This window comes from Pseudopipra pipra, chromosome 1, assembly GCF_036250125.1.
Source record: "Pseudopipra pipra isolate bDixPip1 chromosome 1, bDixPip1.hap1, whole genome shotgun sequence".
Classification (NCBI taxonomy): Eukaryota; Metazoa; Chordata; class Aves; order Passeriformes; family Pipridae; genus Pseudopipra; species Pseudopipra pipra.
In genome coordinates, this window is record NC_087549.1 from 107,015,009 (window position 1) to 107,041,257 (window position 26,249).

At 39.5% G+C, this 26,249-nt stretch overlaps 1 protein-coding gene across 3 annotated transcripts; it reads left to right on the forward strand.

Moving 5' to 3' along the window:
- The first annotated feature begins 6,773 nt into the window (after positions 1-6,773).
- On the forward strand, positions 6,774-25,834 carry MLH1 (mutL homolog 1). 3 transcript variants are annotated; one of them, XM_064669864.1, is made up of 19 exons: positions 6,774-6,933; positions 8,397-8,487; positions 8,614-8,712; positions 9,776-9,849; positions 10,653-10,725; positions 11,804-11,895; positions 13,230-13,272; positions 13,877-13,965; positions 15,541-15,653; positions 16,237-16,330; positions 16,868-17,021; positions 17,701-18,059; positions 18,832-18,980; positions 20,209-20,317; positions 21,183-21,246; positions 21,788-21,952; positions 22,795-22,887; positions 23,247-23,360; positions 23,893-25,834. In XM_064669864.1, the coding sequence occupies exons 1-19, from the start codon at positions 6,827-6,829 to the stop codon at positions 24,058-24,060; spliced, it is 2,250 nt and encodes a 749-aa protein (XP_064525934.1). In that variant the 5' UTR covers positions 6,774-6,826; the 3' UTR covers positions 24,061-25,834. The 3 variants fall into 3 exon arrangements, with proteins under 3 accessions (XP_064525934.1, XP_064525943.1, XP_064525953.1); XM_064669873.1 differs by lacking the exons at positions 6,774-6,933; positions 8,397-8,487; positions 11,804-11,895; XM_064669883.1 differs by lacking the exons at positions 6,774-6,933; positions 8,397-8,487; positions 8,614-8,712; ... (3 more) ...; positions 13,230-13,272; positions 16,237-16,330.
- The last annotated feature ends 415 nt before the right edge of the window (positions 25,835-26,249 follow it).

Below are 26,249 nucleotides of genomic sequence, written 5' to 3' on the forward strand. Positions count from 1 at the left end.
TAGAACAAAATCTAAACACACCCATTAACACAAAGCAAAAAAGAAAGAATATAACCACTTCCCACTAACATACATTTTAACTGACTAAGATAAGGAAATGCCCACCTTAAAGCAAACCCCGAACCACGGGTCGGCAATAAAGTACAATATAGGATGACAACAACAACAAAAAAGAATATAAAGTAAGATATATACCTGGTAAGTTACAAGGTGTAGGGCAAGGTAAAATTAGTATCTATAAAGAAAAGTAGTAAAGTACAATTAGTAAATAAGGTATCTATGGGGTAAAGATGAAAGATGGTAATCTATAAGGTATAAGGCAAGATCAAGTTAAAGAAAGCAGAGTAAATGGTTGCTCACCCCTGCAGTGTCCGAAGTAGTGGAAGGAGACAGGGCAGCTCGTAGTTACCTCCTCAGGAATGATGGGACTTCTCCCTGATTTTTGCTCCTGTCCGATCTCTTTTCATACTTTTTTTCCTTAGGCAGTATGAGTGACTATAGTCAGTACTAACTTTTGGGGTGATAGACAGATGACATAGGCCTAAGGGTCGGTTCCCGGTGTAGGATGTTGCGAAGAAAGGCCATGCTACTTCCATAACACTCCATCCTTCATTAATCCTATCAGTCTGTTTCTGTGAAGTCTCCCAATTTTGTTGAGAACTTTAATGAAGCCATCGGGGTCTCTGTCCCTTTTTGTGTAACCCATTATCATCTGACAATGGGTTTCTGAGAATGCCCCCTCCAGGTCCTGAGGTGTTTCCCATAACCGATCAGGACCGTCACCATGGCCTTAAATTGGTCGATCACCCTACACTTCAGAAGTGAAACTAGATGTTTTAAGGTCTGTAGAAATAACTGCCCATATTCTAGGTACAGGAGTGATATTATGGTTAACATATTGATGAAAAAAAGGAAGAGCTCTGATTCCAAATTCTGTTAAGCGTGTCCTATAGGGCCTTGTACAAATCATCCTGCTCATCTGGGTGCTCCAGGGTCCTAGAAAGTGGACTTAATAATATCAACTGTTTACCTGACAGGACTGTATGCACAGGGTATGATGAGGGGATATAAATACAAAACATATGGACTTCAAAGTTATTTTCTCATAATGAGCTTCCAGAACCTGCTTTCCTTCAGAGCTCATAAAAATTAACTATAAACTAGGGTGAAAAAAATTTTAACTGGGGCAATATTGTCTAGCAAAAACTCTTCTTGCCTTATGTAGATGCTTGAGGCTATGTATAAAGGCATGTGACAGTAGTCTTGAGCAGCTCTTCTACTCACAGAAGCACATTTTTACCAAGCTCTGGACCATGAGTGACCAAGTCAGAATAAAATTACTATAGCTAAACAAGTGATTCTGTGTCAGTTACTGTCTTGAATTATATATGGGATAATTAGATTTCAGTGGAATATGAGTCTGATGCTTTTTAATGTCTTGGGATGGGGGTTCTTGTGCAATGTTGTTTTTGAGATAGTGCCCTAGTTAGAACAGCTGGGACCAGTTAATCACTGTATGAGTGTAACCCAAAACTGTGTATTCTATAGCCTTCCATGCCATTTCCCAGAAACTGTTATCAATAGACTGTTTACACCCTCTGCTCAGAGCAGCCTGACTCCTCGGGGTATAAACTGGGTGTTAAGAGGCCTGCGAGATAGGAGGGTGCCCCCTGTCCTCACCCATTGTGGAACTCCCCGCCCTGAGGGAGGTACTGGGCATTCCTGCCTGAACTGGAGAATATATAATCTTGGAGTCTTGGAACTTCTCGTGGGATCCAGAGGAAGACTGCAGACCACCACTCTCGACTGGACTGCAACCACCACTTTTTAACCAGACTGCAACCACCACCCTCGACCGGACTGCAACCATCACTCTTGACCAGGCTGCAACAGCACTCTCACCAACAGGTTTTCCCCTTCCTTTTACTTCGGACTCAGGGGGCCCAACGAACACCACTCTGTTCATGCCCCGGGGTGCTGGGTTATACATTTGGGTTTTGTGGGTTAAAACCAATTGTTTGTCTGTATAATCGTACTTATTATATTATTTTATTAAATTGTTACTCTGACTTATAATCTCTCTTTTGAGTTGGGTTCATTTCCCCTGCTGATTTACCTTTAAACCAGCACAGGTAGGCATGACATTAAGTCGAAGCAGATCCTTCTCTGTAAATAGGTTTAGTAATACATCAGTACTGCCAGTGCTATTGCTTCTGCTATTGATATACAGCCAACCTTTGTCACACAAATTTTGTGTTAATATTTTATTTTGCATCCTAAAGATTCATGAAATTCACTGCAAGAAGAGTGGGTCTGTATTCTACAATGTTAAGGGTTAAAAGAACTGCCTGGACACTTTGGGTGCTTGTCAAGATAAGCTGAAAAGAAGCAGAGGTCTGTGAATCAAGGTTATTTGTTTGCATTCTTTCAGTTATCTGTTCCTAGACAACTGGAGACATTTTGGAGAAACTGTCATAAACTTTGCTGCTGTTTGGAATGAAAAACTGTAAGAAGGGTGAAAGATACCGTTTTTCACTGACATGCACATCAAGGAAAATTATTTAAGGGCAATTGAGAAGATATTTTCAGATACTGGACTGTCACCCATAAAAAAAAAAAGCTGTTTTTACAAGGAATTCTATAAAAGTAGTAGCATACTGGAATGCTGCTCAACTTGCTTCTCTTTAAAAACAAACAAAAAATCAGGCTTTTTTGTTCAAGCAATCCTCATCTTTTAACCTCCTATTCTGCTTTAGCCTCAGTCTAAAACTCTGATAATTTTACTTTTTCAAATTTTACCTCTTCAGTCCTTTGTTCAGTGTAGCAGATCTCTGCCTTTTTTCAGCCTTGTCTCATGTTACAGGATGTACTCTTAGGTTCTAGTTTTGTAAAGAAGACAGTGTTATGCCAACCAGGATTTATTTGCTTCCCCTGTGCTCTAATCCCATGCACCAATTCTTTCTTAAATCTTATTTACTATTTCTTAATACTCTCTTTTAATTGCTCAAGCCAAATAAAGCAATGTTGACTTTGAATGGGTCAGTAACATCTTACAGATAACTCTAGAATCTATTTTCTGGGCTTCCTAATATATTTGAGTTGGAATAGCAAGTGCATGCTGCAGATAATGAGTGGATAGGACTCCAAAATTGTATACAATCTCATAGAATCAGAATAGTTTGGGTTGGAAGGGACCTTTAAAGATCATCTAATCCAACCCCCATGCAATGAGCAGTGACATCTTCAGCTAGACCAGGTTGCTCAGAGCCCCATCCAACCTGATCTTGAATGTTTCCAGGGATGGGGCATCCATCACCTCTCCGAGCAACCTGTTCCAGTGTTTTACCACCCTCATTATATAAAACTTCTGTGTATATCTAAAAGAATATATTAGATTAAGATTATCAGACGCAAAACTAGAGAGATCAATCTTTGCATTTAAGAAAATAGATTTCATAATAAAAATCAAAGCATTCAAAATCCATATTGTTTAGTGATACTTATGTCACCTCTTCCCGGCATGAGAAAAATTTTGGTAAGATTGCAGCACTTCCATTGTATTATTTATGTATATTTTAACTCTTTTTTTTGTTTTTTTTACTTAAATGATCCTCTATGTCTTAAGGCAAAAACTCATTACATTTCTCTAATGACTGTGGGACTGTGGGGTTATTTCAGTTTCGTGTGTTTCTAAGAAACTAATTCCTGCCTTCAGATATTTTTTAGCATTGACTGCTAAATATATCAGCTTTCCTCTTTGGGATCTTAAAAAGCATTAAGATTCCAATGGGCTCTTTTCATTCATTCTTCATCACTTCTTTTGCCCTGACACCACTTTTGAGCCCTGGCATCAAAATACACTGGTTGTATCTCCCTTAATTATTTTAAATGAAATCTAGATAATTTAGTTTTTCTTTGGTTTAATAAAAACAAAGTCATACATTCTTTACTTTATCAGTAAAAAGAAAATCTAAAAATCTAAAATTCAAAGAAGTATTTCACATATAACTCTCCCAGGCTTCTCTGATGAAGTATTTTTAGCAATTAGATTGTTACTAAGGATGTTTCCCTTTTTTAACAGATTGTCACTCAAAACGACAGTGACTGGAATGTGTTGGAGCAAAGCTTGCAGGGTATGAAAAGGCAGGGCTGACCTCCAGTTGGAGCAGCTGTGATGCAAATAATGAAAAAGTCTTTTGATGGCTCTTTGCAGCCAAACTTTTTCACACCCTCTTCCACAGGGAAATTCGGAGTTTGTCACAGACCACACAAAATTTTAAAGCTTCATGCAAGCAACATCCACTAAAATGAACTGCATTTGTATGATACAAACCATAACACAGGTACAAGGAATAAAGGTGAAGATTTTCTGGCTGGTCTAGGGCAGATACTGACAGCGCAAACAGCTGTCAGCAACAGCACAGACAAGGGAGAGTTTGAGTAAATGTCTTCTGTCCCAGGTGGAGTGCCGAGATCCAGCAGATGCCTTCTGCTTTCCTGCCCCCTTTCCAGATGCTCTGGTTGAAGCTTGTGGCAGACTATCCAAGGCCACCATAAAACAGATTCTTCCCCTAAGTTGAAATCCTGGAGCAGAGCCAGATTCCTCGGACCTGAAGCTCAGTGCTCCCCATGCTCCTGGTGCTTCCCAGGTCAGTACACAATCAAGGTCAGTGCACAGTAGGTCACCCTCTCTTTGTGCCTATTAACCTTTTGCCATCTGCCCCACTCATGCTCACAGCTGGGCTTGTATCAAGCTCCCATATTTTTTCCAGAAAATCAAAGCAAAAGTGCACTATGGCCGAGGTAGCTGTCACTGCAACCTGTAGATTTGGGAAGCCACAGCCAGAGAGGTGGGGGGGCAGGACTGCTGGCCTCTGCCCAGATAGTTTTGCCAAGGTCAACAAGTGGGGAACTTGAAGTCAGCTTCAAAAGGGGCATCTTTCATGCCTGGGGGCACTGCGGGCACCTGTACATATGGACAGAGTGACACCTTGTAGCAGCCACCCTGGACAGCTGAGGACAAGATGTCCTTGCAAGGCAAAGCACCTTCTAGCAAGGTACCGCCAGTCCACGCTTCACACACTTAGTACTTAACACTCACAAAAAATGGTTTTGCTTCTCGCTTTACACATTCCTTCTGAGGCCTCTATCTTCGTGTCATTGGCTGGGAGCCCATTTAAAGTGAACTTGTGAAGGTATACCTCTCAGGATGTTTGTTTTTTTTTTTCTTTCTGCAAAGTGAAAACTGCTTTCAACATTTTACAATTAGTGTATGATTCCAAACATGAGCAATACGTTTCATTGCATTGTGGCTAGGGTCTCTTCCCCAGCTGCAAGGAAGGGAAGAGGCTTCCTGTCTCCTTTACACTGGTCATACTCAGACCACAAGGACCAAAACGACACATGAGGCTGTACAGAATCACAGAATTATTTAGGCTGATAAAGGCCTCTGAGATCATCAAGTCCAACCTTCAACCAATCACCATCCTGTCAACTGGACCATGGCACCAAGTGCCACATCCAGTCATTTCTTGAACTCCTCCAAGGATGTTTAATCCACTGCTTCCCTGGGCAGTCGGTTCCAGTGCTTAACCACCATTTCTGTAAGCACTGACAGAGAAAGCAAGAGCTCTGCTGGACAAGTGTCTCCAAACCTCAGGAGACTCCAAAGCTTGGCAGTTGCTGCCAAGTTTTAGCCATTGTACAAATGGCACAAATCTGCTTTATATTTGTGAGAAATTCCTGAGGTTATAGAGTAACTGTGTACTGTGATTCCAAAGACATATATCACAGTGCATACAGGAACCCCTGGAAAGAATCCTGGCACACATACAGGAGTCAGACACCCAGTGCAGTATGTCCTGCTGTCTATAGGCACAGAGTTCAGCCTCGACGGACACAACAGCCACAGTGCTCACAGCAGTTCACAGAATCACAGGATGGGTAAGGTTGGAAGGGATCACAGTGGGTCGGCTTGTCTGACCTCCCGGCTCAAGCAGGGCCATCCTAAAGCACATTGCACAGGACTGCATCCAGAGGATTCCTGAATATCTCCAGAAAGGGAGATTCCACAACCACTCTGGGCAACCTGTACCAGTGCTCAGTTACCCGCACAGTAAAGCAATTCTTCCTCGTATTTAGGTGGAACTTCCAGGGCATCAGTTTCTGCCCATTGCCTCTCATCTTGTTCTTGGCACCACCGAGAAGAGCCTGGCTCCATCTCCTTGGCACCCATCCTATAGATACTTATACACTTTAATGAGGGCCCCTCTCAGTCATCTCTTCCCACAGCTGAACAGGCCCAGCTTCCTCAGCTTTTCCTCATAAGAAGATGCTCCACTCTCCCAGTCATCCTTGTTGCGCTCCACTGTACCCGCTCCAGGAGCTCCATGTCTCTCTTGTACTGAGGAGCCCAGAACTGGACATAGCACTCCAGATGTGGCCTCACCAGGGCTGAGGGGCAGGATCACCTTCCTCGCCCTGCTGGCAATGCTCCTCCTAATGCACCCCAGGACACCATTGGCCTTCTTGGCCACATGGGCACGCTGCTGGCTCACGGGCAGCTTGTTGTCCACCAGGGCCCGCAGGTCCGACATACATCGCCCCTAGGGGCCGTGGCCACCCACAGCGGAGTCCCGGCCACCCCTTCCCGGCTCCAGACGCGGCAGCGCCACCGCAGCAGGACCCGCACGCCGCGCGCCCTCCCGCCGGCAGGGGGCGCGCTCCCTCCGGCGCTGCGCGCCCCCGCGGCACCCCGCCCCCCGGCGCGTGCCCGCGCCGCTCCCCGCGCGGCGGCGGCCGGGGCCGCGCGCCTGTCCCCGCACTCATGGCCGGCGTGATCCGGCGGCTGGATGAGGCCGTGGTGAACCGCATCGCGGCCGGCGAGGTCATCCAGAGGCCGGCCAACGCCATCAAGGAGATGATCGAGAACTGGTAACGCGGGGCGTGCCCCCGGCGCGGGCCGGCCGCGCGTCGCGGCGTGTAGCGAGGGGCGGGCGTGGGCTCGGGTGCTGAGGAGGGCGGTGCTGTGTGTGCCCGTACTGAGCGCACGGCAGGGCAGTGCTCGCGTTTGTGTTCGGCGTGCTTTGTTCTTGCTTGAGAAACTTATGAATCGTTTGCTTTCAGTGCCAAGTTAGTAATTCATAGGATCATTTAGGGTGGAAAAGACCACTAAGATCAATCACTGAGTCAAACCATTAACCTAACACTGCCAAGTCCACCACTAAAGCATGTCCCTAAGCAGCACGTCTGCACGTCTTTTGAATACCTCCAGGGGTGGTGACTCCACCCCTTCCCTGGGCAGCCTGTTCCAATGCTTGGCATCCCTTTCCGTGAAGACATTTGTCCTAATATCCAATCTAAACCTCTCCCGGTCCAACTTGAGGCCCTTTCCTCTTGTCCTATTGCTTGTTCCTTGGGAGGAGAGACCAACCCCCAACTTGTCATAACCCCCCTTCAGGTAGAGAGTGATAAGATCTGCCTTGAGCCTCTGTTTCTCCAGGCTAAACAACTCCAGCTCCCTCAGCTGCTCCTCATCACACTTGTGCTCCAGACTCTTCACCAGCTCTGTTGTCCTTCTCTGGACTTGCTCCAGCACCTTAATGTCCTTGTATCGAAGGGCCCAGAATGGACACAGTACTTGATGTGTGGCCTCACCAGTGCCAAATAGAGAGGGACAATCACTCCCCTGGTCCTGCTAGCCACACTATTCCTGATACAAGCCAGAATGACATTGGTCTTCTTGGTCACCTGGGCACACTGCTGGCTCTGTTCAGCCGGCTGTTGACCAGCACTCCCAGGTCCTTTTCCAGCAGGCCTCCAGCCACTCTTCCCTTGGCCTGTAGCGCTGTCTGGTCTTGCTGTGACCCAAGTGCAGGATCCAGCACTTGGCCTTATCGAACCTCATAGGATTGGCCTTGGCCCATTGATCCAGATCCCTCTGTAGAGGCTTCCTGCCCTCCAGAAGATCAACACTCCCACCCAACTTGGTGTCATCTGCAAACTGACTAAGGGTACACTCAGTCCCCTTGTCCAGATCATATATAAAAATATTAAACAGAACTCTGTCTGGTGTAGTGAGCTGTATCAGCTCTGTGAAAACAAGCAGCAGATTCTGCAGTAGGTTTCAGTAGTGGGGAGAGAAGATCTATGTATTGGCCTAGGTACCTCCTTAGTTTTTTAATTTCTGAAAGTTCTTCATAAGTATTGTGGATGGTGATTTAGAATTATGTATCGCTGTAGTTAAAAAGGAAGGAGACAGTAAAGATTCACACGTAACAGAATGAATTCCAGTATGAGTGATGAGTAGAAACAAATTATCATTTGTATGAGAAAAAATAAATTTTAAATCGTCGTGTAGTCCTTTATTCTTTAGAATGCTTTCTTGGTTTCTGCAGTTTGGATGCTAAATCTACAAGTATCCAGGTAATAGTTAAAGAAGGTGGTTTGAAGCTCATCCAGGTCCAAGATAACGGCTGTGGTATCAGAGTAAGTAAATAAACTTGACAGCTGTATGCTGGTGTTTAATATGACCTTTAAAAATTATTTCAAGTTATAAATGTTTTTGATCCTGAAAAACTTGCAAAGTGACTATTGCTTGTCTCTTTCCCATAGAAAGAAGATCTGAACATTGTATGTGAGAGATTTACTACTAGTAAACTACAAAAATTTGAAGATTTGGCTAGTATTTCTACATATGGTTTTAGGGGCGAGGTGAGCTCTTCATCAAGGTTTTGAAACTGTTCATTGTTGCTATCCTGCTGTAGTGGGGTGTACTATCTCATTCCCGATACTCTTAACAGAAGCTTCTGTTTTCCAAGAGTCTGCCATGTGAATATAGTTCAAAATACATTTTTGTGTCTTTCAATATTGGATGGATGCCTAGGGAGAGGTATATATTCTTCTTGCTTTCTGGGGTAAGATTTTTTTTTTTGAAGTAAAACAAGGCTTCTTTTCTCAAATGCTGCAGGTAAAAGGCAATGAAAAATCTGAGTGAAAGGTGACTCTGATGTTCTAAAACCACACTTAAAATTAGATGTTTGAAATGTACATTTGTCTTCCTTTGCTTTTGCTATTAAATAAAGTTATATCAGATATACTCTGAGATGTATGAGTTCTTCATATTCTCATAGGCTGTATCTAAGCTTCTCTGGAAGAACAGTCATGGATGAGTTTAGCTTTCCATGCCAGGTGAACAACAAGATATATACCTGTGCTCAGATACATAGATCCTTGCATGCTCCAGAGGGTAGGCTGCATAAGTCCTCTCCTCACACACTTGCAACATAATAATTTCCACAGCCAGTGAAATCTGGTCCTGAGGCTGGTTGCATCTGTGCAGACTTCTCCATTGAGTTTTCCAGGAAAACCATTGTTACCTAACTCTGTAGTATTACCTACAGTCAAGATAAGAACTTGGGTCAAGATGAAGAAATAAGAGCTAAAACCTTCCAGCTGTTTTTTGTTAATATGGAAGAAAGAAAAGTGCCCAACTGTAATAAATTTGCAAATTTCTTTTAGTTATGTTACATGGCTAACCACTTGCACTTTAAGAGGTAACGAAATGTTAGAAAGGCCAGAAGAAGGTCCCCAGATAAAAGTCAGCATTACAGGTATTAAAGTTTGTTAAAGCTTTACTGACCTGCAATTTTCTTTTAAGGTTTTTTATTAATTACTCACAAGTGGCATATCAAAATTTAGCCACCCTGTTTAAAGTGTGTACACACCTCAGTGTTCTCCAGAGCAAGGTTTACAAGGATGCTTTCTCCTTTCCTAGGCATTGGCGAGCATCAGTCATGTTGCCCATGTTACAGTAACAACTAAAACAGCTGATGCTAAGTGTGCATCCAGGTATGCTGCCTATGATCCATGTGACTTCTGCTGCATGGAATAACAAACAGATGTATCTCTTTTCAGTGCTCTTATTAAGGAGGAGGGTAGAGTAAGGGTAGTTACAAAAAAGAATGTGAGAAAACATGGTTTGAGTGATTTTTTTTTTTCCAAATTGTAAAGGTAAGCTTTAGCTAAACAATGTATTTTAAAAGTTGGGGTTGGGGGTCAGGGAATCTTAAAGGGGATTCTACTTCAGCAGCTAATGTAGGATAAACACTTGTCTTTACCTCCATTTCAGGATAAAATTTCACAATTTGTATGAAACTATGCCTGTATAACTTGCTGAAAGACCTACATAGGTCAGAAATCTCCTATGCTCCAAGTCCTGTTACAGTCAGAATGGAACTGATCTTACAGTAAAGTCAAGAATTTCTTGTTAGTATAACAGAAGTGTAAAGTCTAGAGGAAGAATTGTTATTAGGCCGTGTCTCATTTTCTGAAGAAAGATAGAATGCAATAGTCCTGGCTTTACAGGAAAAGTCTCAGTAATACAATTTAAATACGCGTATGTCATTATCTGCCCCTTTTCCACTTCTGTTATTCCCACTCCCCCACTGCCCCTCTGGCTCTTAAAATCAATGAAAACAGTTTTCCTCTAGCAGAAACGTGGGGGGAGGGATTGATTCTCAATAGCCCAAATTCTTTGCTGGGAGGAGTGTGATGATAATGGGATTTCTTTTGTCTTATTCCGTTGTCATCATCTATCTGTGTCTTCCCTCCTCTAAATCTAGATGTTTGACAACTTTTTATTTTCTGCCTAGAGCTACTTACAGTGATGGAAAAATTAAAGCCCCTCCGAAACCCTGTGCTGGAAACCAAGGAACTCAGATCACAGTAGGTTTTGTGCCCGTTTTCTCTTGTCTCTTTTCTGTTCCCTGGTGGTTGGGCTTGCACCAATTTTGTTGTAAGATATGTGACAGTATCACCTTGTAGAATATGTTGTTTGGTTTTGTTGGGTTTTTGGTCTTGTTTTCTTCACCAAAGGCAGCAAGGTAAATTTCAGAAGATCCTCTTTTTTTTTTTTCCTTCTTCCTTCTGAGGACAGCATAGTCATTTACTATCAGAAATATTTCATAGTCTGTCTGGACTGCTGAAAACCTCAATGGATAGCTAGGGTTTACAAAAAGCTGGGAGTATGGAGAGTGGTCTACACTGTATGAGCCACAGTGAGAAGATGAGGGCTGGCGCAGGAAACTGCAAAACCGCTGTTTTCCAGTCATAGCTTTGTTTTCCAGTCATATCTCTCATATATCATAGCAAGATTTGAATGTGAATTGGGATTAGGATTGGCATTAGGATTATGAAGAATAAGGAGATCATATTGGGAAGGAGTATCCATTTTGCACAGCGTGCGGTGGGAAGGGGAAGTCTGGCCTAGGAGTCTGCAGATGTGTCTCTGCTGTGGGAGCATACACCCAGCAAGCTTCACGTGTCAATGTTTAGGATAATGTGTCTGAAAAAGAAGCTGGACTTTAAATTCTGCCTTTCTCAGTATAGCAGAAAAATAATTTGCATGTTGTTTAAATAAATAGTGAAAATGTACAGTTTAAGTTGCTGTTCTAATTACATTAACAGCCTTGAGTGCAGCAACTGTTTTAGCATTTCATTAAAACACAGTGTAATCAGGGAATCCATTGTCATCTTTGGTAGAAGGTATATAACTTTCACTGAAAAGGGAGCTGTAGAGTTGTTATTGGTGAAAATACTGATGTACCAAAATACTTGAAAACATGTGTTTCTCTTGATTTGCATTTTGTTAGGTGAATCTAGGAGGTAAGGAATAAATTGAATGTTGATCCTTCATAAACTAAAGTATTCTCATAAAATTTATATATAAAAAAATTAGTAAAATGGATTTAGATTAAGAGAGGATTTTTAAAATTATTTGTAATTGTGATCTTTCCCTCTGTAGGTTGAAGATCTCTTTTACAATGTAAATACAAGGAGAAAAGCTTTAAAAAATCCAAATGAAGAATATGCAAAAATACTAGAAGTTGTTAGCAGGTAAACTGAAATAGGAAGCTCCAATTTTGTATACTCCTATGGCAGAAGTATGGGGTTTTTCAGAGGGACTGGCAGGTGTGCGTTTGGTGTAATTTTTGTTGTTGTTGTTGTTGGTTTTGTTGTTAGGCTTTTTTTTTTAACTATTTGTTAGTGTGCAGTGTCAGATAACAGTCCATCCAATTTGATAGGAAAAATTCAGAGGAGAAACAGTGTATTCTATCCGTGACTATTAGTTATTTGTAAGAATTCCAACAAAGAAATGGTGATAGACTTGAACTCTAAATGCATTTGGGCTAAATAGAATCCATGTAAAAACTGCACAGGAGCATGGAGATTTGGTAATTCAAAATAGCTGAATGGCAATTTCACATCCACAAAAAAGAGTAATATCACTTTAGCTACTGGATGTTCCCTTCCTGGGCCCCTTGGTTGCATTTTTTGCCATGTGCAGAGGCTTTGCAAGCAGTATCTACACAATCTAAACAAAAGAACTGCTTCACAGTTTCAGAAAACGCAAAAGGTAGCAAAGAATAGCAAGACTGTACACCAGGAGTTAGCCTGTTTCCCGAATGAGCTGTTTAAGAGTCTTTACTGGTCAGGTAGACCAGTCAGGAGGTGGAGAATCAGGTCCTGCTGCTCTGTGGAACAGCATGATCCAAAGTCTTGCTGAGGTACAGGCTTCCAGCTCATTGGTATTTTGTTTTTCTCATTAGGATTTTTCTGTTATTTAATTTTGGTTTTTTTTTTTTCTCTTGAATTTTTGAATTCCCAGTCACAGCAGTCTGTTCCCTGTCTGCATTTTTACATTTCTCATCTTGCAAGGTTCTGTGGTGTGTTTTTTTCTCACAACGCAGTAACTTCCCTAAAAGTTTGAGCCAAGGTTATGCAGCTGTAGTGTACCAGAACTCAGCCCTGGGATCACAGGCAGCTGAACCATCTGGGTTGGGGAAATTAGGAGGGCAAGCTAGCCATTATTCAGATCCTTCTCCATAGTAGTTGAGACTTGAGTCTGTTATATTGAGGACATTTTGCTGGTTTTATTTAGTTAAACCTATGAAGTAAAACTAACTAACCAGGTCTATAGAATTTGATCCTTTATTTTGAGAAATAAGCTAATCTGATCCTTGAATTTCATATGGTTACAGGTGAGTTATAAATAGAAGACAGTTAATTTTTATAGTAGTTCAGTCTACAAAAGCTCAGTTTGGCTCAAATAGCATTACTGTCTAACAGGAAGTGAAATTGCTTGTGCCCATTACTAACTGCTTTTCAGCAATCAGGGCAAATAATCTTTTCTTTCACATACTGCAGACTTATGTTTACCTGTTTTTCAGGTATGCCATCCATAACTCAGGCATCAGCTTTTCAGTTAAAAAGGTGTGTAGATAAAGTCTTTATAACTTGACTGTGTCTGTGTATATATACATAATACGTATATCTGAAAATTTGCACTGCATCTTTTGCAACAGGAATAGCACACAGAGCCTTCCCATGTACTAAAATGTTGAACTGTACATTGGTGCAGTTTGGATAGAAAGCACATCAGTTAGAAGTAAACAAGAAAAGTTTGTCAGGAGTTTGACATTTTCTATGTGGTCAATGTTATGTTTTGGTTTAGCTTTATGAGCTGTTTGAGCTTTTCTTGAGAGTCTGATTACAAATTACTGTATGAAAGAGGATGGGGTAGATTGCCTTTGTTCATTGGCATTTTTGATAATTATTTACTGAACTGCGTGTGTTCCTCATTTTCCAAGATGGAGTTACTAGCCTGAATGGGTCTGATGTGCTCTAGCAAATCTTGTAAACCCGTGCCATTTACCATCTATTGCCTTTTTAAGCATAAATAAGTAAATAAGAATACGAAAGCATTATTATGATATTATGTTCCATGCCTTTGTTTTAGAAATGCTATTGTTTAAAGTATTTCTAAAACTTCAGCCAGAAATGTGAATTGATTGATACTCATTTTTGTTCTCTTTAGCAAGGTGATACCGTGTCAGATGTTAGAACCCTATCCAACGCCTCAACAGTGGACAACATTAGGTCCATCTTTGGAAATGCTGTTAGCAGGTATGCTGATGTCAAGTTTACTTTTGACATAAAGTTTTCTAGTGAATCACCCTCCCTTTCTCTTTTAAAGACCATGGGTTGTGCTAACTTTCCTTGTTTCCTGCGAGGTGAATTGCAGAGAAGAGAGAGTGCTGCAATAAGAGAGCTCTCCCTTCTCTGGAAGAACATGTAGCTTTTATTTCTGTACTGAAGGGAAGAGGGAAGTCACAAAGTTGTTCCTTTAATGCACAAAAAGGGAACCATCTGCTTGTAACTTTCTGCATGCTCATGCAAAAACAGCAAGCTGAACCTATTTTCTCTACAAGTTCCTAGGCTCTTCCTATGCCTTGAAAATCTTATTGCTTCTTACCAGTCTGCTATCTGATAAATTTTAAAGCTACTCACCATAGTTTTTCTAAAATCTTATGATTTCTTATTTTGAGAAAAGCTGCATTAGCTAAGGCTGTGTCAATCAGACAGAAAAGTTAAAACCAAATAAAACCAATCATCTTCTGAAGACATATCTGCCACTTTAGGATAAAATCTCTCTTTCACATTCAGCTGTGAAGAGTTCACTGAACGGATTTGTCCCACAAATACTTGGGTGTCACTTTGATTCTGTTACCGAAGTCACACAGATATAATGAATGTAACTTTTAATGGAAGCACCTTTAGGAAGCACAGCAAATAGAGAGGCTGGTTAGTATTAAAGTTCGTGGTGTTGTTTTTATTTCTTTGTTATGCATTTGTTTTTATCTACTGCGGATGCTCTTTTGATACAATTTTTCCTTTATACAGTTCAGTACAGTCCATGTCAACTTAAATGCTTTGGTCATTTGTTTTCAAGCAAAACTTTTATTTTACCCAGTTGAAAATGATGTTATTTTGACTTAAAAATGAACACATTGATAAAAATCAGTTATAAAAATGGTGCTTGGTATATATTGAGGTTGAATTGAAAATAGGTAGCCCTTAAGTTTTTTCTGTGTTAAATTTAGAAGTTGGCATAATGCCTTGTTAGAGAGTTGTGCTCACAAACTACCAAAGTGGATTTCCTTAACTAATGAATCATGAAAATTATTAAAACTGTTATGAAAATAGTTAATGTTAGAATCTGTGTGCATGAGAAAGAGAAAAGTTTTCACATTTTAATGACTTCTTAACAGCTCATCAAGAAATATTAGATTACAAAAGCAGACGGAGAGGTCCAAGAAAAAAACGTGTTCTTCCCTGGCTGCTGACAATTGTGAAGTGTCCTTGTCACTGTCAATGACTTACACAAAGAAATGCATATTAGAATTATCAATAAATTATAATATTATGAATACTGTGATATGGTATTAAAAAGATAATGGGAGTAGTTTTACAGACTCTAATCATACAACATTACTAGTTCACATTTACTTAGGAAGAAGAAACAATGCAGTTCAGGTTAAATAATTGTTGTGGCCTAGCAATGAATGTTTGAATTCTCAAATAATTTTAATGTTTTCATTACTGTGATATAAATAGAATATAGGTCAGTATATCGCTACTGTTAGCAATTTGCATCAACAGAAGAATTAATTTTTTGTTTGTTTCTGTCAAACTTAATAGGGAACTGATAGAAGTGGGCTGTGAAGATGCAAATCTGGCCTTTAAAATGAAAGGTTACATCACGAATGCAAACTACTCTGTGAAGAAATGTATATTTTTACTCTTCATAAACCGTAAGTTTGAAAAAAAAAGGCAGCGTTTTGTACAGTCGTATGTTGCTTACATAATCATAAGGACAAAACTTTCTGCAGACCTACAAAATGTATAAGCCCTCTTAAACACATTTTGAAGAATAAGTATTTCAGTTACTTGTAGATCTTAAAATGTTTTTAGTTTTGTAATGTGCATCATGCTTTGCACTCTAAATAATGAAAGCAGCTAAAACTGTGCCTAAAGAAACTTAAGCTTTGGAGTATCAAGGTAATGATTATCTCCTGCTAACTTACACAGAGTGATCTCTTCATTCTGTAAGAACACTGACCTGAGATGCAAGAAACCTTGACTGTATTGAAATAATAAAAAGGTAGTTTGGTTATTTTGGTATTTGTGGAAAAAAATCTTATAAAACACACTAAGACAATACTGTCTATTCCTGGTTTTATATGAAGAATAAATAGGCCTTGGGGGAAAAATGGGTATGACAGATACCCTTTGAAGATACCAAGCATGAAGGTGTTGGTCTGAAGGAGTAGTTGGGCGCTTTGCAGTGTATTTCAGCCGGGCTCTTTGGAAATAGCCTTTTGTTCTGTGTTTCAGATCGGTTGGTAGAGTCAGCCGCTTTGCGGAAAGCCATAGAAACTGTGTACGCTGCTTATTTGCCAAAAAGTACCCATCCATTCCTATACTTAAGGTAAAGTAATAGGAAGAAGTAGCCTGTTAATATTATCTTGTAGGATATAGCTAGGCTGAGCAGGTTTAGAAAAACACTTCTGTTCCTGATAATAATGTTAAGCGCTGCACTGAGGTAATTAATCACCAGACAGGAGATAATTAAATCACATTAGATCTTAAGAAGACAGACCTTATTTTTAGAAGTAGTGAATGTCTGTAACTTCAGCTGAAGTCCTTTCATATTAATTCGTGAGACGCTGCAAGTAAAAGATATTTCTAAAAACAGGTTTTTGTAGTTATAAAATAGAGAAATTGGTTTAAGCGTATTGGTTTAAGCTGATTTTGGTGAGTTTGGAGTAGAGTCCTTCAGATTAATTATTTTTTAATGTACTAAATAAATCTGACTGTAACGTAACTTTAGCAGGGTTCAGAATCTTTTTGACTTCTTTGCACAGAGTAATGCCCCTAAGCTGGAGAAATTTGGTACTGAACCAATTTGTGCTCTCTCTGCCACCCATGGGATATTTTAGGTTAACTTCTTTTAAATGTTTTTCAGTCTGGAAATAGCTCCCCAAAATGTAGATGTGAACGTGCACCCTACAAAACATGAAGTCCATTTTCTTCATGAAGACAGTATTCTAGAGCGTGTGCAACAGCATGTAGAGAGCAAGTTATTGGGCTCTAATTCTTCAAGGATGTACTTCACTCAGGTGAGAACATATGTGACTGCAGCTCTGCACTATTTTAACCATCAGGGATACATTTACTCTGTTCAATAGTACAGTCTATGCAGGGATTGGTAATCATCAGTGTTCTACTGGTACCCTGAGATCTTTGCTCTCTATTTCAGGGATGAAATTGCTTTAGTGTACCAATGTTAACAATGAAGCAAAAGAGAGAAAAAAACTATGAAAACATTTTAAATACTTTTATGTCAAGTACCTGACCAGTCTTCTTGATTTTGCAAGTATGTTGGCCTTCACATGTGGTAAATTGGTTTTTTATTCTGCCCTGGTTTATGTGAAGATGTGACTGAGGAAACTGTTCTGTGTATTTGACAACACTTTTAATCTGACCAGAAAAAAATCAGGAAGATTTTCTAATCTCTCTTTATGTAGAGCATAGCATAAGAATTACAATAATTTTTTTTCCTTTGAGACAAAAGAATGTTAACTAATGATTTTAACTAAGATGATGACATTCACTCTATATGAATAGCAGATGCAAAGCTGGTGGCCTATTTAAGCACTTGACACTGTGTTTTTGGGGTTTCAAACTTGCCTCTGAGCAGTAAGATACTGTGAGAAGTGTGGCTGATCACTCTGGTTTTGTTTTCTTTTTTTTCTTGATGTTCAATCTCTTTGCTTCCTCGTATCTGTCTGAATGAAGACACTGCTTCCAGGGGCTGACTCTTCTTCCAGTGAGGTTGTAAAATCAGCAGCCAACTCTTCTGTGGTTACCAAAGGAACCAGTGATAAAGTTTACGCACATCAGATGGTCCGCACTGATTCCCGAGAGCAGAAATTGGATGCTTTTCTTCAGCCAGTGAACAACCCCCCAAATACAGGTCCCACTGAAGTGACAACAGAGGTTGATGCAGGACCTCCGCAGGGTTCAAACAGACCACAGGATGCTGAAATGGAAGAAGTCAGTGATCTGGTTGAAATGGCTGATGTTCAGGAGGACATAGGGAAACCTGGAGGGCTGAGTGAGAGTGAGCACTTGTCTCGCGAGACAGTGCCTTCTCGGTAAGTCTCATCTTTCCTGAGGTGGTGCAAGGCTACCTATTTATTTCATAGCATGGCCCTGAAACTGTAGGTTTTCTGATCTCTTTTCCCTTCTGCTTTTCCAGAAGGGAAAAATTTCCTAGAATAACTCTTCATGACAAGTTGTTGGGAAATTAAACCTTACCTGTGAACTATAAATTACATAACTTGTGATAAATTTTGTAACTGGAACGGGATTTCCATTCATACTGAAAGGCAGGAAGCAGTATAAATAATGACATCAGTTTAGGGATGTCATACTGGTCTGTCTCTCTTTGGAGGCCCCTCATCCTACTACATGAGAAACTACATCACTGAATTTTGCAGAGATTAACCTAGTAAAGATAAAAGTGCAGCTCCTGCAGGAGCTGTTACAAGAGGCGAAAGTCGTCTGATGGAATCTGATTTCCCCTTCCCAGTACTACAGAGAAATTATCATGAAAAAAAAATCATTAGAAATATCAACATTTTTTCGATGTGTCCTTTAGAGGCCAGTTTGCTTGGTGCTTAAACAGTTGTCTGATGTGATTGGTATTAGTGTGTCATAAATTCTCTTAAAATTCTGAACTACCTTTTCCTAACAGATTATGACTCAGAAGCAAAATAAAATAGTCTGTCACTCTGGGAATCTCTGGGAAACTGTCTACATTTCTTGTGTTAACATACAGCACGTGAATTGAGCATCCCTTCTGTTGCTGTGTTTTGCCTAAGTGATAGGAGAATTGACCTAATTCCTTTTGGTTTGGTATTGCAGAAAGAGACCACGGGAAGACACAGACATAGAAATGGAGGAAGATGACACCACAAAGGACATGACTGCTGCCTGCACTCCTAGAAGAAGAATTATCAATTTGACTAGTGTATTGACTCTCCAGGAGGAAATCAGTAACCAGGGACATGCAAGTAAGCAAGTCTTTTGCTACCCAAGATTATTTTTATTTCAGCAACTCCTTATGGTTGTTGAACCGCTGAGGAAAAAGGTATTTAAAGGGAGGCTCAGTCAGTTCACTGTGCTGCTAAGCAAGCTTTTAACAAAAGCTTTGGCTTTTCATTTTCATTTGTATCTGTCCCACTTACATGAAATGATGAAACTGATAAAATATTATTCTCTTTTCTGGTAAGAATTGTTATTGTAATAAATAACTTTTTCATAAATTACTAAAAGTCTCAAACTTTAAAAAGCATGTACTTACACTTTACTTGTGCTTCAGAAAATGTTTTGCAGAAGAATGGTAATTCTGAGCCAGTAATTCCATATCTGATAGTCACTGCTTAAATGCTGAAATCGAAGAGTTGTCCCTGAGCCATAAAATTTCCAAAAATGTCTCAAAATACACAATAAAACTTGTGAAGCTCCCTGAAGTGGTGTCTTGCCTTCACATGTGTAAGAAATACCTATGAGACTTCGGAAAGAAAGAAATCTCTTCTCACAGTGTTACCTTTTCTGGTGGAATTAGGGTAGTGTAGTGCTTTGTACGTGCTGTGACTGCAATGCTGAGCTTCTGTAACAAAGCTGCTCCCAAGGATGGCAACCAGTGAATTTTCTTTGTGGAATGCCTAAAATGAACTCTTTTATGGAATCTGACTCATATCTTTCCCAGCCTTCTTATTTATATATACTAAAACTTACTTAGTGAGAGAAAAATAAAAAAATTATGACAAAAAATAAATTATGGACCTATTCTATCATAGTTTCAGAATTTAATCTGACAGTACTAGATTGTGTTGCAAAGCTGGTTTAAATCTGCAGTTTTCTTTGAAGTTTGTCAGTTCTCCCTCACTAATCTATGGCTGGAAATTAATTTTGGAAGGCTATTCAAACACAGGGATTTTAATTTTATTTTTTTTAATTTGCATTTGTAGTTTAACTGTTATATAACTGTTCTCATAGATGTTTTAATAGTATGAGTGTGCATGGAAATTATTAATATTTCAAAACGTGAATAATTGGTAGGACAGGCCTATAAGAAGAAGCAGGATTATAGTAGTGACTGAACAATAATCTAAGACTTTAATGCTAAAAAGACACCACTCAACTGAATAAATGAGAGCAGGGTTGCAAATCCTGAATTTATGTATAATTATGAAATTATATCCTTTTTGTTTTTTCCACACTCCTGTGTTGTTTCAGAACTTCAGGAGATGCTACGTGATCACTCCTTTGTTGGCTGTGTCAGTCCACAGTGGGCTCTGGCCCAATATCAGACAAAACTGTACCTTCTCAATACAACAAAACTCAGGTAAAGAAGCTGTTAGACTTGTTGGCAGCTGAAATAAGTACCAATTACGAAGCTAATTAGAAGAAGGAAGGAAATGAGAGGAAAAACAACACCGTTCGCTTGTTGGCTATCCTAAAAGTCATAAGGCTAAAGATTTAAGCATTCAGTTCAGAACAGTGGAGGGAATTCTGGCCCACATTGGAGAAGTTTCAGGGAATCAGTGTAATTAAAATGCCAGCTACTGTATTGTGTGCTCAAAGACAGTGGGAAGGAAAAGGCTTTTTCTTGCTTTATGATCATCTGTCTCCATGATCTATGATCATTATCATGATCTGATTCAGGATCATGTACAGCACATTGTATAAAGATGAGCAAGCAGAAGCTTCAGAAAAGTCCTGTAAAACATTGTATCCAGTTGGATTAAGAGTATCTGCAGGACATGATTGTAACACAAAGTTTGTAATTTTGCATATGCAGCCTTACAGGGCCAGCTACATAAATTTTGTAACAAATCAGAAAATATACTTGAGATACACGTCTATCAGTTTCCCCCCTCCTGTGCACTTCTTGCAGTGCAACAAAGGAGTAAAGAAGTTGAAATATAAGTTATCAGGGAATAAATTGATATTGGTTGGATGCTTCAGTATGTAACATTTGTGCACCGGTGTGGCTGATAATGTCAGAAACCAAGAAATAGATTTAACTGTAAATATCTAGATAGTACATGTGAATCTTTAAACTCTTTAGTTAAAGCAAGATATTTATTAATATGACTGGATATGTACATCTGATGTTTCCGGGATGATTCTTACTTTCCCTTCTTAATTATGGTAACTTGAAGATATGTGATCCTGTCCATACAACTAATTTTTGTGCTTCAATTTAGCCAAGAACTCTTCTACCAGATACTTATTTATGACTTTGCAAACTTCGGAGTCTTAAGGTTATCTGTAAGTATAATTTTACATTACATCCTATATAACAAGTTTTTTTTAAAGAAGTCTGTCCTGTCAGACAAATGCATAGTTTTGGTTGCATAGTCAGGTTGGTTATTGTCCACTACAAGAGCGTTGTTTTGTTTCTTTTACGGTAAGAACAGAATGTAGAATACTCTTAATTTTTTGTGTCTTCTACTGTTAAATTGTCATCCTGGCTGCTTGTTATTAGTGCCAGTTGTAGATATTCACCAAGTTTTGCTGTTGCTCATTACATTAGGACAAATAATTAATTTGAATACACAATCTACAGAAATATAGTGTTGATTGCCAGTATTTATCCTGCAAATATTGCAATACTTGGCAGGATTGGGGACTGCACAGAACTATCATAAAGAAATTAAAACCTTTTTAGACTGGTTATGATAAACAGAACTGTTTGTTCTGCAGGGCAGATGTGGCATATTGCAATTAGTTATTATGTGAAGAAAGAAGCTATAGATTTCCAATAGACCATGCTGTTTGTTAACAAAAGTTTTGCCTTCTCCATTTTTAGGAGCCAGCTCCTTTATATGAACTTTCAATGCTTGCTTTAGAGGATCCTGAAAGTGGCTGGACGGAAGAAGATGGCCCAAAAGAAGGGCTTGCTGAATACATTGTGGAGTTTCTGAAACAGAAGATTGAGATGTTGAAGGATTATTTTTCTCTTGAAATTGATGAGGTGACTCCTGCTATAGTAATAGACAGTAAGAATGGTGAACTTGGCAGCGTTAGGCTTGCAGTTGGACTTGATTTTAAAGGTCTTTTCCAGTCTAAATGATTCCATGATTTTACATTTTGGTAACAGATAACTGCAATAGTTTGTTTGCAAAGCTTAGTATCACTAAGAACTCCAGTACAATTTAGATGGCTTACCCCTTTCATTAAAAATGCTCAGGACTTATGCTGCCTTTAAGAAGGGTGCTACACAAAGTTTATATTTAACTAGTTACCAAGTCACAGAATGGGTAAGGTTGGAACCCATTCCCAGTGCATGACCTGGTCCAACCTCTCTGCTCAGACAGGGTCATCCTAGAGCACATTGCACAGGATTGCATCCAGACAGTTTTTGAATGTCTCCAGTGAGGGAGACTGGGCAACATCTCTGGGCAATCCACAGTTTAGTCATTGCTTCCATAACTAGAATCTTTTAACCAACAAGGTGTGCATCCCTTAATTTATAAGGAAGCGAACAGCTTCATCAAGCCCTGGCACTTCATTTGGATATTGTCCTGGGAAGTGGGATCTGTGTAGTCAGTGCCTAGAGCCAGAGGAAGAGGCTGAATTCAGGTTTTCCTGAGTCAAGTGGCTTAAGTCCATGCCTTGTGAAGTTAAACAGTGCCAGTAACCCTCTTCCTGCAATGTCTGCCTGGCATCAGGCTTTAAAAACTTGTAGCTTCAGCTACTCCTAAGGCTCAGGGAGTTTGGTAAGAATCAGTCTTACAGTACGTGACAGTTTTGATGCATTTACTGCAAGAAAGAACATTTTTTTTTTTTTACTGAAGCAGCAATGTTGCCTTGCAGGAAGGAAATCTTATTGGGTTACCACTTCTGATAGACAACTATGTTCCACCGCTTGAAGGACTGCCTATGTTTATCCTTCGATTGGCCACAGAGGTATATTCTATCAATGATTTTATTAATTTGCAATTACTTTTTTTTACTTCACATTTAAGCAACTCCAGCCCTTTCTTTGCAGTTTCTGGTGCAGCTTAAATGTACTGTTATGTGTTCCAGACACTTTTGCTATGGTTACTGAATAGTTGTGCTTTGCCTCTGTATTCATAACTCCTGACTGAATGAGCCTGTATTTTGATTTAAAAGCCTGCACTCCTACACTTTCTTTGTTCTATTCCTTTACCTTATCAGCACAAAAATGGCCAATACATTATTATGACTTTTCCATATTAAGACTCTGTATCAAGTCTCTGACTGCTACCCAGATTCTGTAAAATGACTTCTTTTTCTTGTAACAGGTAAACTGGGATGAAGAAAAGGAGTGTTTTGAAAGCCTAAGTAAAGAACTTTCCATGTTCTACTCCATCAGAAAGCAGTATATAATAGGTGAAGCCAATCCAACAAACTCTCAGGTACAAGAATACTGTAACTAGTCCTATGAACAGACAACTAACAACCTATAGGAAACTTCTGCTTTTTCAGCTACAGACTTCTAATCCCAGCTCTTTCAGTGAAGTGAATCAAGTAGCAGTGTGGCAAGGTTCTGAAACAATGTGGCTTAAATTTTCTGAGGTATTATAGGTATTGAGAGAACCTTTTAACTTTGGGCATTGCAGTGTACTTTATATTATTGCAAGAGTCCTTGGCCTCTGAGTTTGGGATGTATTTTTATGGTATATTTATACAGAAGAATAAGGATGCATATAAATGAAAAATGACTGTGTCTAAATACCTGCTTACTTATTCCATTACTCTCACCCATTCTGCAATTACTTTACAGAGCTTAAAATTAACTTGACTGCATAGAATGAACTTCTTTAATACTAGCAGAATTTTACAGTTGCTGTAGTCTTACATTATAAAGTCTTTTAAGGAATGTTCTCTGGTAAAAGAGAACTTCAGTTTAATTGTTTAATTGTTTGTCCTTTTTCTCCTGTATTTCAGAATGAAGATTCTGACTCTGGTTCAAAAACATGGAAATGGACTGTGGAACATGTGATTTACAAAGCTTTTAGGACTCATCTTTTGCCTCCTGAACACTTCGCAGAAGATGGCAACATTTTGCAGCTTGCTAACCTGCCTGACCTGTATAAAGTTTTTGAAAGATGTTGAGCAAGTAGTTATTACAGACCGTTTTTTTAGATAGGCACCATTCCTTTTATGTTCAGTTTTACATAGTAGAAGATAAAGCTGGAATCTTGATGGAGGAAAGAAAAAGAGAGGATTTAGTATCATACTAAACTACTAACATGACAGCAAATGGTCTATTTTCCTTCTGTTGATCAAAGTATAAAAAGAATAATTTTAGCTTTTTCTAAACCCAGCCCAAGTTCCTAAAATAAAATTTCCACTTATGCTCTGAGTTTCCCTATTAACCAATCTGCTAACAGAATACAATTTCTACTGCAGAAAATTAAGTGGGTTAAGTGATTGTGAAAGAAGATGGAGCTTAATTTAGTTGAAATGTGAGTGCTTTAACTTTGTTTGCTTCTTGAAAGTGAAACAGAAAAAGGCAGCTAACCTGTTTTATGACTGTTGTCTGGCAGTATCTGCAATGAGAATATACGTGCAAAGCACTTAAAAATCATCTGTTACTAGAGAAGTTAGTCTCGTAGTATTTCAGGCCCCTTGCTGATATAAGGCAAACCCCTTCCCTCTTAATTAAGGAATCAGAAAATAGAAATGGGAATGGTCTGGCAGATAGTAAATGAGCATGCAAACATAATATTCATTGTCTCAAATTTAATGAACAGGGCTTGGGAGATCTGCTACATACAAGGCTGTGTCCCAACAAGGAAAGCATTATTCTAAGTCCAAGAGGCATCTAGCATCCAAACCAAAAAGGAAAGCAAGCTTCAGTTTTGCAGTGTAAAGATTTCTGTTCCATTTGAAAGCAGCTCTGGTATAAGCAGAAGCATGAATGCTCTTGGATTGCAGTGGTCCCAAACCCTGCCTTGCTTTGAGAAATACTCTTGAAGGGCAGCAGTTTGCAACAGGAGAGCATTTGATATGAGTCCAAAAGGATAATTCCTCTCAGAAGGGCATCTGCTGGCTTCAAGTAAAGTCTAACACAAGGGCTGTGTAACTTCAATTTCAGGGGTGTCAAGTGCAGATGCTGATCATTTCCTGCCTGTGATGTGCCAGCTTAAAAAGAGTGAAGTTCTTAATAACAGAAATCCACATTGTTCCAGAAAGCATCTTCTTCCTTCTGCTCCCTCTCTTTGATGGCAATCCTGTCAATGGCATAACTACTGGAGAATCATGTCTTCTGAGCCAGCCAGCCCAGAAAATGAAATCTGAAGCAAGCCACTGGCTTGAGCTGGCCACAGCCCACATTACTTCCTGGCAATGAGGGGACACTGTCATGGTGGAGAATATAGGAACTACTAATGGAAATTACATTTGTATTGTGATTCCACTGTATCTTGCCCTTGCTACAGTATGCTTGTTTTGTGATTTCAGCATACTGCTGTATCACTTTCCTAAATCCAAATCACATATAATGGCTTAATATATCAAATAAGTAAATTTGATTAAAAATGAAAAGCTCCCTCTGTGGAACATCCAGAAGAGCCCGGACTCTGACATGTACATGTGAGAAATGTCTATAGATAACCACAGACATGCTTAAATTGTATGTTAAGTCTGGCAGCATGTGCACTGTCACGCCAGGTGAAAATACGAGCTCCTGATCACACTGTTCTGCAGGCTCCTGACCCTCACAAAGCTAATAACCCCAAAAATCATAAGTACATTCTGAGTTATGTTCATTTTCTCCCCTTTTTGGTATTTTTTTCATCCTTTTGGTATTTAATAGAAACCTGATTACATAGTGCCAAGTTCCTTGCACAAAAAGAAAAATACTCTTAATAAAGCTGAAATAGTTTGGTTTTGTTTTTTTTCAATCTATATATTTCAGAGCTTTAAGCAACCTAATACAGATTAACTGCCTCCCTATGGGTAAAAAGGGCAGGAAATCTTTCTTACAAAATATATTTTGAAGTTAAGATAGCAATAAATCATCAATCAAAACATTACTAAACTCGTCATGGATACATGACAAGCAGCTAATGGAATCAGTTTGGTCAACAGCTTGCTGTTTTGTTTTTTTTTTTCTTTTAGATTCTTCATTCAAATCTGCTTCTTGAAACAAATGTCTTTTTAAATCTCATTTTCAAGCCCAATAAAAAGAAAACACGTTACAAAGTCCACACAGCCACATTGCTGTGTTTCCAACAGTTCACAGATTCGGCTTTTCAAAACTAGAAAACCTCAGGGTGAACTGCTCTCTTACTTGCTTG